Source organism: Patagioenas fasciata, chromosome 25 (assembly GCF_037038585.1).
Source record: "Patagioenas fasciata isolate bPatFas1 chromosome 25, bPatFas1.hap1, whole genome shotgun sequence".
NCBI lineage: Eukaryota > Metazoa > Chordata > Aves > Columbiformes > Columbidae > Patagioenas > Patagioenas fasciata.
This window is the reverse complement of record NC_092544.1, coordinates 3,309,964-3,325,577: the sequence shown is the minus strand read 5'-3', so window position 1 is coordinate 3,325,577 and position 15,614 is coordinate 3,309,964. Positions and strand designations below refer to the sequence as shown.

The following is a 15,614-nucleotide window of genomic DNA, read 5'->3' as shown; positions in this document are numbered from 1 at the left end:
CCACCCCCGACCCACCCTGCAGGCCACCAAAGGCCCTGGGCTGGTTTCTGACGTCCCCACTGCCTCCCCATGGAAGTGGCCCAGTTTTTGGGGCTGTGTGGCTGCAACATCACGTACCCACGGCAGCTGCCAGCAGCGGCCACGCACCCGCTCATGCGCATGCCCAGCGAGGTCCTGCTCTGTCCCAAACCACCCGTCACGGCCAGAACCAGCCCCATGGTACAGCCAACATGGAGGCACCAAGTTCTGCTGGACATGCCTGGTCCAGGTGGCACATCCACGGGATAAGCCCGGACCGGCAGGGATGGCCAGTGCTGGCCGCAGTGCCACCAGCCCTGGCCAGGTGGCCGAGCCATCAGGCTGGGCTCAGTGGGAGCTGGCTGTCCCCCAGCCACAGCCCAGCCGGGTGGCTTCTGCTCCTCTGATTCTTTTATGTTGCCAAGGAAACGACGGGATTCAGCGCAGATCTGGTTTAACCGAGGAGCGGAAGTCACGTGGGGACACGGGGAAAAGGGACGGTGCGGCCAGGGCACTGGCCCTGGGCTACCAGCATCTCTGAGGGGGCTTAGCCCAAGCTCAGACCACCAGGCAGGGGCAGACATGGGTGCCCCCGGCTCTCCCCCCGCAGTGAGCGATGGCTGTGACGTTCCTGCCTGTCCCTCCTGGAGATGATCAGATCACCATCCTTGTACTCCTGATCCCATCTGCCAGGAGCATCCTCACTCCTGGGATTGCATGGAAATCACCGTGGCTGAGGTGGTGTGGATACAGCCGGGACCGAGGAAGGTGCAGGAGGCAACTGAGAAGCTTCATGGTTCAGCTTTGTGTGTCCTTTGGAGAACTATCCCGACTGGAGCAATGGGGCAGGAGCACGCTGCAGGGTTTACCCTCCTCTTCCTCTTCTTCCTCCTGGGCACAGGCTGCAAAACCTTGCACAACAGCCAGGCCCTTTTTCCAGGTGGGGGGCTGCAGCATCCTCGGGCAGGAGCTGCTCCCCCAGGACCCCCCAGCACAGCCCCAGCTTGGCCCCATGGAACTTCTCTAAGCTCCACTTTTCTCACAAATGAAGCACATTTGGACCCATCCTTTACCTTCAAGGTTTCTGTTTCCCATGGAGGTTGTGCAGGAGGATTAATGCAGTGCCTGCAGCACATTTCAGCCAAAACAGAACTTTTATACCAGAATATAACTTTTATAACCTGCCTGAGCAATGAGACACCTAACTCTGGTAGCTTGAGTTACTCACAAGTTCTCAGCTCATGGGCGCTGAATCACACCTCTTCCTGGGCAATTCAATTTATATGAGCAACTGCCTATCAAACCTGAAGCAATTAATTAGAATTAAGTACTTTTAGGGGAAATAAGCCCTTGCCTGACTTGCCAATACAAGCAGCACACGCTTGTGATCTGTGCTGCTGCAGCTTGTCCCAATGCGTTGCGCCCCGCTCGGGACTGGCAAAGCCTCATAACAAGCTTTTTCTTCCCTCAAAATGCAGATTTTAGGACCTACCTGCTCCAGACAACAACAGCATTTCAGTGCTTTCCCTCCAGGCTGGGGGCTGCAGGACCAGCCCGGGGGCGAGGGGACCCGCTGCCCCATGGCCAGGGCTCTCCAGCCCCGTCTGTCCCTGGGGACACGCGCTGTGGGGGCTGCGAGGGAGCAGACGGTCCCAGAACCCCTCCGCCTCCTTCCCTGGCCAGGCAGATCCCAGCCAGCCCTTTACCAAAACACCATTGTTTTCCCATCCATACTTTGCCCCCTGTTTGTATCTCAGTGGGATATTTGGGGCCAGGGCTCCATTGCAGCCCCAGTTTGTTCCTCACCCCATGTAGCCCCTACACCATCCGCTCACTGGGGCGCAGCAGGACCGCACAGTCCTGTCACATCCTGGGGGTCACCCATGACCCCCCCACCCTCCGTGCTGCCTCTCTCTCCACTTTTCCCAGCTCTGTCATCCCCCATCAGCTCCATGACACCCGGCTGGGGGTGCCAGTGGGGTCATGGGGTGCCTGAAGCCTGGCACAGGGATGTCCCCAGCCCCGCCGAGGCGCATCCCACCCCGCTGGACCACTCTGCTCGGGGCTGGGAGGAGAACTGGGTCAGCCGTGTGTAACCATGGAGATGCTGAAGGAGATGCTGAAGCAGCGCTGGCACAGCCCCGCTTCCAGAACCCTTTAAAGATTAACCAGACCCGTCACCCTCATCTCCAGCCGGGGATGGGGCTGGGGGGCTGAGCCTTCTCGGCAGGGCGGGCGCTGCCCCGTCCTCCTCCACCTGCGCAGGGCGGTAAGATCCCTCCGTCTCCTCTTTCCTTTTCGGGGTGTGACATGGGGAGGGCTCTGCCCTGGCAGCGGCGATCGAAATGCAACAGGGAACCCATTTTCCTGCTGCTTTTGCCTGTCTGCGCGCTGTGCGTCGGTGGCGGGGGCAGCCTGGGGACGCTCCAGCCATGACACCGCTCCCGGCTGCTCGGCCGGTGCGCGGGGGCTCCGAGCATCCCGCAGCTGCCCCGGAGAACTTCTCAGCGCTGGTTGTTGCCGTTTCCCGCAAGGACGGTGCGTGGTAAGCGCTGGGGGGGCGCTGCGGGTGCTGCCCCCACCCCGGCAGCTTGGGGACACGTTTCCATGGCAGGGGAGGAAGGGGCTGGCGTGTGATCCAGGCATTGTGCTGGTTTGCTCTGCGAATCCTGGTGTTTTGCAATATTAGAGGATAAATAAAATAAGAAAGGGCGGGGGCTGAAGGGAACAGTGGTGCTGTTCCCTGAATCTCCCACCCACTGCTGGGGACAGGGAGCTGGGGACAGAGGTGGCACCGGGGCTGCTGGGGGAGGATGAGGATGCTGTGGTTGTACCGAGGATGCTTTGGCTGTGCCGAGGATGCTGTAGTGGTGTTGAGGATACTGTGGTGGTGCCGAGGATGCTGTAGTGGTGTTGAGGATGCTGTGGCGGTGCCAAGGGTGCTGAGGTGGTGCCGAGGGTGCTGTAGTGGTGCTGAGGCTGGCTCGGTGGTGGGAGCCACAGGCTCTGGTGCTCCCGGTGTTCTCCGTGCTCAATCACGGTCTCAGCACTGATCACCAGGCACCCCCGATCTCCCCATCCAGCACCTGCTCCCGCAGAGGCCAGAAGCAGATTGTGAAAAGAGATATGGGGTAAAACGATGCGCAGGGTAAAGCAAACCCCTTCGGGCTGAGGAGCGTGCGCTCCCCTTCCCTTGCGGTGGATTATCCGTGTGTGTGTTGTGCTGGCGATGATCCCATTAGTGCTGTGCTCTCCTGATCTAATTTGCTGCCACCAGAGCCCGGTGCTCTCCTGGCGGCTGAAGCGCCGAGCAGGGAAAACAGCAGCGGGAGCCTTTTGTGTTTTCCTGGCCCTAGAGCTGATGGGGCTGGGTTGTGCCGTGGCTCCTCTTGCCCCTAACGCCGCGTGGAGAGGCCTGAACCGGGCGCTGAGCCCTCCTGCAAAGGGACGTGCGTTTGTTTAGGCACAGCCTAAAGTCAGGTTTGCAGGTGGGGAAACTGAGGCACAGGGAAGGGAGGTGGTAAAGGCAGAAAATCCCATCATTAATGATATTAGCTACTAATTGCCCACTTGCCCCTGTTTGCATCCCTTCTGTAATTGATAAATCTGTGAGGTCAGTGGTGCTGGAACCGAGCTTGTGCCCCCGCGAAGCCCCCGCATCGCCCTGTTCCCAGCCTTAAATGATCCCGCATGTTTGCGTCTCTCTCTCTCTCTCTTTTGCAAGAGAAATATTTTTCCAGGCGCTGCCTCCATCCATTATCGTAAAGTGGCTTCACTTGGCCCGGAGTTAATAATTCACCTTTCCTTAGAAGATGGATGCTCCATCCCACTGGAGTTTAAATATTCATGGGGAAGGGATGGCAGCAACCGCTGAACCGCGTCCGGCAGCCCTGTGGGGCTGCTCTGGGTGGGAGCACGGTGACATGGCCAGTGGCACCACCCGGAATTGGTGGCCTTGACATGTCCCCCTGCTTCCCCCCTCAACGCACAGCTGATCCCAAGCAGTGGAGCCGGCGAGCGCCTGACCATGTTCAACGGGGATGCCAGCTCCTCGGCGGCCCGGAGCGTCATCCGCAGCTCCAGCATCAGCGGCGAGATGTACAACATCGAGCAGAGCGTGCGGGGCAGCGCCGACTCCGTCACCATCACCAAGAAGAGACGCTCCAGCCTGGGCGCCAAGATGGTGGCCATCGTGGGGCTGTCCCAATGGAGCAGGAGCACCTTGCAGCTCAACCAGACGGGTGAGCAGCCCCTGGGGACACCCAAAAGAGCTGTTTGATATCCCCACTGCTGCTCCAGGTGCCAAAACCATTTGCAAACCTGAGCACGGGGCAGGGGTCCAGGCTCAGCATCCCCCTCCCAGTAACACCAGTCCTGGCTGTGGGCAGGGACAGAACGTGGAGAAAGGACTTGTCAACCGCTCTGGCTCTGGGAAATATTTAAATGCTTAAAATAGCTTTTTAAAGGGCGGGGGAAGCAAAAGCCTCATTTTAGCGCAGGCTTTTTCTTCAGTTATTGCTTTTTTATTCTGGTTCTCGTTGGCATTTTGCAATTCAGGAGATGCTTTATAGAGAGGAGTGAATTGGGAGCCCTCCAGCCCTGCACATCCGAGGGGTTTCTGAAGGGGTTTAATTATCCCCCAAAGCCACTCAAAAAGTGCCAGAGCCCAGCAGAACCTCACCTGGGGCCGGCAGGACCGGGACCCTTTGGCTGCGGCATCCGGGGGAGCAGCGACCGCTCTGGGGGTGCTGCGGGGTCAGGAAAACACTTCCACGGGGATAGCCCCAAATTACGGGGACAGCCCCGAATTAGCAGGACAGACCTGGCCCCCCACGAGCATCCGTGGCACGGTGACAACACACAGACGCTCCCGCGGCAGGAGCGGGGCTGCCGGCAGTGCCGGGGCTGGATGCTCGCGTCCTGCCATCTGGCACCACCCGGGACACGTGGCATCGGGGACGCTGTGACTGCGGGGAGAAAGGGCGACACCAGCCCGTGTCGGGCTGTCAGCCGTGCAGAGGCACGATGGCAGCGGTGGGGACAGGGCTGGGACACGGGCAGCCTGGGGGTCCTCTCCAGCAGCAGATCGTGTGCTGGCGCTGCAGAGCTTCGCCCCAGGGAGGTGTGTAAACCACGATGGATAACTCAGGGCAGGAAGGCGGGAGCAGCCCATGGGGAGGCTCTGGCCGGTCCTTCCATCTGGTTTGAGGGTTCGGTGGCAGCGAGCGCTTCCCAGGCTCACTCCCCATCTCGGCTTCCAGAGGGTGGCCCCAAAAAGCTGCGCAGCAACATCCGGAGGAGCACAGAGACGGGCATCGCGGTGGAGATGAGGACCAGGGTCACCCGGCAGGGCAGCCGGGAATCCACCGACGGCAGCACCAACAGCAACAGCTCCGACGGCACGTAAGGCACAGGGGGTGGCACAGGGGGGACAGGAGCTGGGCACCCTCCCTGTGCTCCCAGAGGGTCTTGCTGGAGCCCCTGATGCTCCACGACAGCCCTTTGCTCTCCCCGGGGCAGGTTCATCTTCCCCACGACCCGGCTGGGAGCCGAGAGCCAGTTCAGTGATTTCCTCGACGGGCTGGGGCCGGGCCAGCTGGTGGGACGGCAAACACTGGCCACCCCGCCGATGGGTGAGTGCCAGCCCGGGGGGGGCTCCCTACTCAGGGACGGGGCTCCCATCTCCACCCCCGCAAAGCAAGGGCTGCATTTTGGCTGGTGCGGGGCTGAGCAGGGCTGAAGGATGCTGAAGGATGCTGCAGCGAGAGGGATGGGGCTGCGGGGGACAGGCTCGACCCGGCAGTGTCCCCCACTGCTGAGCACGGCCAGCTCGGTGCATGGCTGGGGATGCCCTGGGCTGTTGTTCCCGCTGCCGGTTCCTTGCACAGCCCCTGTCTCGCTGTTGAGATGCCAAGTGTGTTTTGAGAACATCCAGGTTCACCTCGCTCCTATTAAACCCCGCTGGGACGTCAGCTCGCCCCTTCCCCGTCCCCACCTCCCACCCCCCGGGGACACAAGGCAGCGAGCGACGGGGACCCGCCGGCCAAGGGACGTACGTACGTACAAGCGGGACAGCGTAAGCGGGAGAACAACTTCCCAGCGAGCTCCCCCAGCCACGTTTTCTCCCACAGATTCCCCAGGGAGAGGGGAAGGACCCCAGTGAAGTGCCCCAATGGGTACTGAGCCATTGACCCCTCCAACCCTTGAGGGCATCACCCGGCCAAGGCACAGCCTGGGTAATCACGGCTCTGGTTAATCCCAGCTCTGGTTAATCCCAGCCCCTTTTCCCATCATGAGGGGAAAAATAAAACCGCGCTGTAAGGCTGGGGATGGGAGGACTCTCACCCACTTCTCTCTTCGCTGTTCTCTCGGCTTCATCCTGCCTCCAAATTCACGATTAATCAGGCCTGGTGGCGGGATGCTCGGTGTGCTTGAGCGCTGAGGATGGAGGAGCAGGTTTGAGGGTGCAGAAGCTGCCAGCCCTGGAGGTGACACCTCCCACCTGCTTTTTGGGCAGCCCCGAAAGGGATAGAGAGCTGGTGGGGACCAGCCGGGGGCTGCGGCCGTCCCTGCTGGGGGGGTGGCCAGCGGGGAGGGCGCTGAGCGCGTCTCGTCCCTCCGCCCAGGCGATGTCCACGTCGGCATGACTGACCGCAACGGGCAGCTGGAGGTGGAGGTGATCCAGGCGAGGGGACTCATCCCGAAGATGGGCTCCAAGTCCATCCCTGGTAGGCGGCTGGAGAGGGAAGGGTCGGGGATGGAGAGGACATGATGGGGATGGAGGGGGAGCGATGGGGATGGGTGCTGTGCTGGGATTCAGTGTTTCTCACCCATTTTCCAACGCAGCCACCTACGTGAAAGTTTACCTGCTGGAGAACGGTGTGTGCCTGGCCAAGAAGAAGACCAAGGCGGTGAAGAAAACCTGTGACCCATCATACCAGCAGCCTCTGCTCTTCGAGGAGAGTCCCCAGGGCAAAGTCCTGCAGGTGACGTGTCCCCACGCAGATACTTGGGGACACGGAGGGATTAGGGAGGCGAGGACAGGGCATCACCAGCATCCTCTTTGCTGCCCTTCAGATCACAGCCTCCCCATCCCGATCGCACCCAATTCACCGAGTTTTCCCCCAAAACTCACACTGCAGGGCAGCTCCCCTAACACCTCCTCTGCCCTACAGGTGATTGCAGGGCAGCTCCCCTAACGCCTCCTCTGCCCCACAGGTGATCGTCTGGGGCGATTACGGGCGCATGGACCACAAGTGCTTCATGGGGATGGCCCAGATCGTCCTGGAGGAGCTGGATCTCTCCAGCACCATAATGGGCTGGTACAAACTCTTCCCCACCTCCTCGCTGGCCGACTCCAGCATCGGGCCCCTGACGCGCCGGCTCTCCCAGTCCTCCCTGGAGAGCTCCACCAGCCCCTCCTGCCCGTAGGTGGCAGCTTGGGGACAGGAGACACCCAAAACTGTCAGTGGATAGCTGTAAATATCCTAAATATCCTATTCTTTTTATTTTTCCTTTCCCCTCCTTTTTTTTTTTTTAATTTTCTCTTTATTTTTCACATCTCCTTCCCAAAACAACCCCGCTCTCACCACGCTCCTCCCCGCGCAGAGGGAACATCGCAGGGGGAGCGAGGGCCCTGGGTTTGGAAGCAAAGGGAAGGAGAAGCTAAAGAACCCACCCCAACCCAACCCCGGCCGCGATGCAGAGCGAGGGCTGCGGCTGCCGACCGGCCCCCGACTGTTACCGAAGCGCCGCGTTTCTGCCGCCCGCCCGGCCGGAGCAGCTCGGTCCCATCCACCCAGCGCCGCCGCAAGCAGCACGACAATGAGGTTTCTTTTCCTTGCCTCTGAGGAAGAGGGAGCTTTTCAAAGAAAAGAAAAAAAACTCAGAAAAATATCCAACTCAGCACTATTTTTTCTTTTTGGTTTTGTTTCCAAGGAATGTAGCATCTTCTATTATGTAGCTTGCCACGTGCTAACAACACATTCACTCTCTGCAATATCTAAGAGACTCCGGGTCGACCGGGAACATCTGCCCGTTTGTTCGGTTTCCAACACAAATCCTGCGACACTGAGCAAGCACTTCTGGTGGCCATTTTTCTTTGGTTTCTTTTTGGTAGCATGTAGCCTGTGACCAGTGACATTGCCAAAGCGAGAGACGGAACAGAAAAAGGTGCGCTCACCTCCCCGAAGCGTACGCTGGTCTTATCCTCGTGTTCCACCACCCACCATGGGCTTGTACGGCCAAAGCGAGACCCAAAATATAAACTCTGCGATGCCTCACGTGAAAATCTGAGTCAGGAGAAGGTGACCCGATGGAGCAGGAATATCGTGATGCTGGTTGATCGTCTGTATCCCAGCTCCTTCATCGGTGAGGACCAGCTTGAGGTCTGGGATGCTCTCTTGGGGTCCAGGAGGCTCCCCCTGGTCCAGGATGCACCCCCTAGTCCAGGATGCTCTCCTAGAGTCTTGGATGCTTCCCCTGGGATCCAGGATGCTCCCCCCTGGTCCAGGATGCACACCTGGGATCTGGGATACTCCCCCTGGTCCAGGATGCTCTCCTGGGGTCCAGGATGCACCCCTGGGATCCAGGATGCTCTCCTAGGGTCTGGGATGCACCCCCTGGTCCAGGACGCTCTCCTAGGGTCCTGGATGCACCCCCTGGTCCAGGACGCTCTCCTAGGGTCCAGGATGCTCTCCTAGGGTCTGGGATGCACCCCCTGGTCCAGGACACTCTCCTAGGGTCTGGGATGCGCCCCCCCGTCCAGGACGCTCTCCTAGGGTCCTGGATGCACCCCCTGGTCCAGGATGCTCTCCTAGGGTCTGGGATGCACCCCCTGGGGACCAGGATGCTCCCACTCTCCTCGATACCCAAATTCCAAGCAGGACCAGAGGGTTTCCCAGACCCCGCACCTTTCTCTAACTTTCGACTAGTCGGTACAGCTACAGGGGAACATCTCAACAGCATCTTCTGCTGATCTGGAATTAGGGTGACTGAGAGGTTACGAACAAAAGGACTAGATGCTTTGAATTTATTATCAGGATGAGTGGTTTTGGGTTTTTTTTGTTTGTTTGTTTGTTTGTATGTTTTGTGTGTTTGTTTTTAAAGCAGCATTTTGGTTCCCCCCCGAGGGACCAGTTCTTGTAGCAAAACTAAGAATTACGGAAGCTTTTTTTGAAGGTGCCTAATGAAATTTGCTGAAAATACTCAGGGGAGACACCACTAGAAACTCTGGTTTCTTCATAAAATGTACTTACCACAATGACTGTCCTGAAGGATCAGTTTCCAAAAGCGAGGGAAACAAAACCAACACACCAAAAGACGAGCAGTCTCGAGACTGGAAGAGGACAAGAGGTTAATGGGGAATTTTTACCAACCAAATGGCTCTGACCTTCAGTCTTTAACACAAACCAACCCACAGCACAGCTGGGATTTTTTTTACAGTTATTTACTGGCGACGCAGAGAAATTCACAATGCACAGAGCACAACAAAACCAACCTGCGGTTCTCCTGGGGACGCCGGGAAGGATGAACCGGCTCGAAGCTGCTGCCACAAGGGAACAAACCCAAACCTGAAGGAAAAGACTTGCGATGAAGCTGTTTTTCCAACCCCGGGGCTCAGCACAACCCCGCTCGGCAGCTGCTTTACCTGACACCGCGATATGAGCGGTGCTGTGCCGTGGAATTTCAGCCACTCTTGTGGACTTTGGATCTTTACCGAATTAAAATTGCTGTAGAGCTCTGAGGAAAGAGCAACCCGGATGCTGCTGATGGGTACGGAGATCTCGGGGTTCCCCAGCACCCGCTTCATAAGGGATTAAACCCTCGTCAGCGAGAGCAGCGGGTTGATGGAGCAATATGCGATTCGGAGCTGTGCGGAATGGCCGTGTGCAGGACCATGGGATGCACCGAGTCTCCAGTGTTCTGAGGATGGAAACTCAGTGCCCTGATGGCTGAAACAGGAATAAACACCGGTTCACACATGACGTTCCTTCCAGAGCACCAAGCAGTTATACGAGGTCAGCGTCGACTTTCTCTGCCCCGCGCGCTGGATTGTTTCAATGTACGCGAGGGAAGGCATCTGAAGAGGAAAGCTTTGCGTTCCTTCAAGCTGACGTGATTTGCTTTTGCTTTACCAACTCTGTTTCAACGGCAAAATGAGAAATCTGCCTGCGGTGGGACAACAACCACGTCCCCAGGGAAGGGAGCTCCGGGGGGTTTTCTGCATCCCATCCCTTCCCGGCCGGCACAGGAATCGCTGGCTCTGCATTCCCCCAGCCAGTCGCAGAGCTGTGCTGGTCCCCTCCCCAAAGCACTGTAATGATTTTCTGGAGCTGGAGAACAGAAGCAGATGGAGAGCGGCAGGAACATGGGACAGCGGCTGCTGCTTGGGTCCAGCAAAAAGCTCCGTGGTTCCACACCAGCTGGAAAACCCACCCTTGCTGGTACGTGGAACACCCAGAGCAAAGAACTATCACCTGGAAGGTGCTCCAGGGAAAACACACAACTTCGGCTGGTTTTTATCGTGGACCGACTGAGGATGCAGCAAAGGATGACGGCGCAGGGCCCATCTGAACAAACCGCACCCCGGTTCTTGCTCAGCGGTGAATTCTCCTTCATTGCCACGTGATGGTTGTGGGAACGACCCCTCCTGCTCCTTGAGAGGCTGCTGAGGTGGAGCCACCGTGATAGTGGCTTCAAGTGATTGTCACTTACTCACCAGAGTCACCAAAATCCATCAGGACCTTGATGTCTTCACTTAGAGCACAACACAGCCCGACCCCAGGGAGCTGGTTCTCACCCTCTGGGGAAGGATCCTGGTCAGGACCCACCTGCCACTTGTGTGGGAACAATAAACAGGAGAAGAGGCTGAAATGTGCCCGTTTACATCACAGCTTCAGGTCCCTCTTATTCCTTCACGCGCCAGACCAAGGCTCGAGATGTTTTCCCTCCTCGAACAAGAAGCTGAGACACCCAGTTGCTTTTCTACACACGACACAGCAGAAAAACCACAAGCTGCTGCACTCCAGGGTTTTCTCTGGGGGAATGTTCTATTGCAAAGGGCATTTTCTTTTAATGTACTATATGATTTGCAAGAGGTGGCTGCACTGAGTGGGTATTATGCGTTAGATTATTTCCTCCACCTTCCACCACGAAAGGAAATTCAAACTATTTGACTTTGCAGATATTTTCCCCTAGAAAGAATAACATTGAACTGAACGGGTTTTGCAGCTTGTTTTATCCGCAGCGGTGAGACGCAGACCTTACTAGATTGCGGCCAACAGTCAATCCCAGCGTCAGAACAAGGGAACCTTCCGGAGTAACAGCGATGGATTTTGCCAAAAGAGCCTTGAAATGATCCTTAAACATCCCCTAAACTCTAGGGGGAAAAAAGTCCCAGTCACGCAGCAAAGTACGGAAAATACAACATGATTTCAAGCCCAGGCCTAAGTTAGCCCTGGCTTTTCTGCATGCCTGGAATGGGTTTTATTTGCCAAAGCTGAGGGACTGAAAATGTTCCAGGGCACCAGAAGGTGAGAGCGGCTTCTGGGCTCAGTTGGAAATGAGCTCCAGTTCCATCAGCATCGCCACACGTTGAAAGCCAGGGAGAGCACGCTTAGCCACGGCTTTCCTGAAATCAAGTTCGATTCAGAACCAATTACCCGGCCAGAAAACTGAACCTATTAAGTTGCTTTGGAAAACAACACAGAGCAATGGAGACAGCGGGAACCGCTCCCTCCGCAGCGCCTCGTCCGGCTCTTACACCTTTTCTCCAGAAGCAGCTACAGATGTAGCTCTCGATTGCAAATCTGAGACCAGAAACACCAACAGGGAACCGCTTCTGCTCCCCATCTTACACCCCTGCTCCAGCAGCGATCAGACTTGCCAAGTCAAGCCTGGATTTGTACTTGAGGAGTTATTAATAACACAATTCAACACTTTTGCTTGTGTAAGTGGGCTTGCAAATACCCAGCAGCAGCGAGTTCGGTTTAAAGGTCTTTACCGATATGAGGCCATTTATAAGAACATCCCCCGTGATGTTTTTTCAGGCATAAAGAGTCCACCTTCTATTTTCTTCTTCCAGTTGACGCAGACACTTCGATCCCAGATTGATGTGAAACACTTGGACAACGCACATCTGCAAACTCCCCCAAGGGTGTGCATTGGGTTACCGATTTGGAAAATAACTGCATTTGAGAGGTCAAGGAGCGGTGTTCGGGCATCGTTCTTCTCGATGGCTGAATTCAAAGCCTAAATGTGTTTTGCATCACAGATGGAAAAAGATATTAAGAGCTCTCTCTGCTTTCCTTTGGGCTTTCATGCCTGCAGACAGATCTGAGGAATCACCTGCGGTAAAAGCAAGGTTTGCATCCCGGATGTGCCAAAGGCTCCCATGTTTCTCTGGCAAAGCTGTTTCAACTGGAAGTCTTCCTTCTCCTCCATGTTCACGAGCATAGGAAACACCACAACCCTCGGCTGCTTGTTAGAGGTGCAAGAGGGATGTTTATGAGCTAAAAAGAAGGTTGAAAGCTGCAGAAAAGACCTCCTACAGGGGAAAACAAGCATCCGCAATAAGAGCTGGCGGACTAAAGATGTGCTGTAACACAGCTGGAGTTACCCAAAAAGTGACCAGGTGAGACAAGAACGCTCACACCTTAACCGAGCTGGGGAAGGTTTAGGTTTTACAAGCTGACTTGGAAGAATGTCCAGTAAAGGGCCTAAGTGTTTGTCTTGCTGTCTGAATAACCGCCACACTGTTCAACCCCGGGCACGGACACCAGGACGGACGCGGCAGCAGGACGCACAGACCAGCAGCTCGGGTTCGCGGCCGCCACCCAGAGCTGGTGAACCCCGTGCCTGCCTGCAGCTCCGATTATTCGTATACCTCATTATTTTTCCCCCTTCCTTTTATTTTTGTTTTGTTTTGTTTTTAAGAACCAGAGCTTAATGCACTCTTATCACATTCAGGTTATTTTGTTGTCGTTGTTGTTAACTGTGCAATGAAGAGCAATTCTACGGGATGCGCATCCACCATCCGCTCCCACGAGCTCAACCTCCGCTTCGTTTCGCACTTGCACTAATTGCTGAGCTGCAGGGTGAGGGAAGCGAGCGGCCTGAATGCTTCTCCACCCAGGGGGGATGATTTGGCTGGACGGTCAGTACCCCCATTTCATCCCTCCTGTTCCAAACCATCCCAAAATCTGCCCCTCAGCCCACGCGGGTGTTTGCAGCCCCTTAAAGGGCTGGCATGGGGATGAGCATCTTGGATGTGAGAAGCCGGTGCTGCTGCCCAAACCCTCGCTAAAGCTTTTGCCCATCACGTGGAGCCTGAGAACAGGCAGAAAGCGTTTCCCTCCAGCAGGGATTAAACCTGGATCACATAGGATCGGTCCGTATAATCCCAATAAAAGAGGGGAACTCTCCCCAGGCTGGCAGGGAGGAGCGTGAAGCGCTGGTTGATGCGGGGGGTCCCTGGTTGATGCGGGGGGTCCCTGGTTGGAGCAGCACCCCGGCCGGCCAGGGACCCGCAGTGGGTGCCTGCAGAACGTTCGTTAGCACTTTGAAGTTGGTGGCCTTGTTTTCTTAAAAGGGCTTGATCTTTTCATGCAGTTCAAAGTCAATATCTTCCCCATCATGTTGTCCTACTCCCCACCTCAAAATTAAGCGACGAGCAAGCACCTGGACCATTTAAAATGTTAGCCAGGGCTAAAGAATCTGTCATTAATCTCAGAAGTTTATACCTCAAATATAAAAACATACACATCTGTCTTAGTAGCAACACTTGGTAAAGTAGCAGCTCCGAATTTGAATTAGACTTCGTCCTTGAATTAGATGACTTACAGCACCCAAACCCACAGAAGCACACAGAGAAAAGCATCAACTGATATATTAGAAGTACCAAAGCTGAAGTATTCGTCCTAGCAAAACAATTCAGAATCTATATTCCTAAACAAGACATAGAAGGGATCTTGCCTACAGCTCACAAATCCTTAAACAGAGCCTATGCCTTTTAAACTGCATCAGCCCCCAGAAAGTACGAGGGCACAGAACGCCAACACCACCGGCAAATTAAACTTACGTCAAAGGTCATTAAAGGCATAAGGTGATGAGAGATGCACCCACAACTCGTTTAGACCCACAGCATTTCTCCCGAAGGCTGAGATGAGCATCGTGACGGGTACATCACACAACCACGCGAGGACGCGCAACCCTGCGCTACTTTGCATTTCCATCCTAAAGCCCCCAACAAGTTGCATTAAAAAGAGTTACCTAAATTGTCCCAAAAGATTGGGATAGTCAGGACTCATTAGCCACGAGTTAATTGCTTAGCGTTCAATCTTTAACGCAAGGGGTAGCAGATGTCTCACGCCACGCACACACCAACCTTTGTGTGCAGCCGGTACCTGAGGGAAAAGCAGAATTAGGTGCAGAATTGTTACAGAACCAACACGCTGACCCATCGTGCTGTTGGGAGCCAGGATGTAACCGCACCGGTGAACCAATCTGGCTGCCTTCACTAGGCTTGTATTTCGTGATAAACTTTGCTTTGATGACAGATTCCTAAGTTGAGCAACTCCACCTTAAAATCGATGCCACAGAGGGGTGAACTACGGGGGCCTCGAAGCCCCAGTTCTATGTTCAAGACAAGGGGATGGGCTTGTGATGGATACTTGAGAATGGTAATAGATTTAAAAAACAAAAAGCAAATGGCAATTTTCTACCCGTGTTATGTAATGTTTTATATGTGCGTGGTCTTTCTTAATGTAAAACTCTTGTATTTTTGTGGTTTATATGCAGCGGGACTGATGGCTGTGAGGGTGCACGCTATTTTGTAAAATATTCTTAGCCAGTTTTCCCAAGGAGGGAAAAATAACTGAAGTATTCACATTTTCATTGGCTTGTACCTGCATGTACAGTATTGGGGCAGCAAGTGAAGATGATTAAAGCCAGCTTGAAAACTTTCTGTGCTTGAGTTGAGCTTCTCAGAGCATCCAGCCCAAAACAACATGTGTAGCTTTAAAAAGCCAACCCTCCCCCTCAAAAATAAACCAAACAGACATGCTGGGGAGAAGAGGAAAAGAAAGAAATGCTCTTTTTTTCCTGAAAAGAGCAGGTTTTGACTTGAGGAAAGCAACACCAGAATTAATATGCAAGCAGAGTCCCATCAACCCAAGGCTCCCACGGTGAGCTGAGCTCTGCCCACAGCCACACGCAGCTTCCCAGCTGCTCTTTAGGCCAGTACTAAACCCCCCAGCCTCTCATTCTCACTTACCGCTTTTTGCAAAAGCTTAAAACTCCTGTTCTGACCAGGCCTTGGTCAGGTTGTGTTGAATGTTGGCCTAAAGCTGCAATCCTAATAACTGGAGTTGTCCCTGCAGGCGCAGCTGCAGGAATGCGGTGCTTACCCGCCCCCCCGAGCTGCGAGTTTCTCTTGTATATAAAAGTGTCAACTGACCCGATTCTGCCTCCGCTGAGCCTGGTTCTTGGCACTCCGAGAGCCCTTCGCGTTCAGGCAAACGCCGTTCTCGCCTGGCATTTGGGACATTTGCTACAAAACAGATGGAGTTAGTCCCATTTGGATGAAAAGCTCCAAA

At 55.3% G+C, this 15,614-nt stretch overlaps 1 protein-coding gene across 3 annotated transcripts; it reads left to right on the top strand.

Moving 5' to 3' along the window:
• Positions 1 to 2,095: 2,095 nt before the first annotated feature.
• Positions 2,096 to 14,983, top strand: RIMS3 (regulating synaptic membrane exocytosis 3). Of its 3 annotated transcripts, XM_065857330.2 has the most exons (8): positions 2,096 to 2,287; positions 4,010 to 4,259; positions 5,280 to 5,421; positions 5,539 to 5,651; positions 6,645 to 6,746; positions 6,865 to 7,004; positions 7,237 to 7,496; positions 7,627 to 14,983. In XM_065857330.2, exons 2-7 carry the CDS (start codon positions 4,046 to 4,048, stop codon positions 7,447 to 7,449), a joined length of 924 nt encoding a protein of 307 aa, XP_065713402.1. In that variant the 5' UTR covers positions 2,096 to 2,287; positions 4,010 to 4,045; the 3' UTR covers positions 7,450 to 7,496; positions 7,627 to 14,983. The 3 variants fall into 3 exon arrangements, with proteins under 3 accessions (XP_065713402.1, XP_071655169.1, XP_071655170.1); XM_071799068.1 differs by having other exon boundaries at positions 7,237 to 14,983; XM_071799069.1 differs by lacking the exon at positions 2,096 to 2,287 and adding an exon at positions 2,490 to 2,563 and having other exon boundaries at positions 7,237 to 14,983.
• Positions 14,984 to 15,614: the final 631 nt, after the last annotated feature.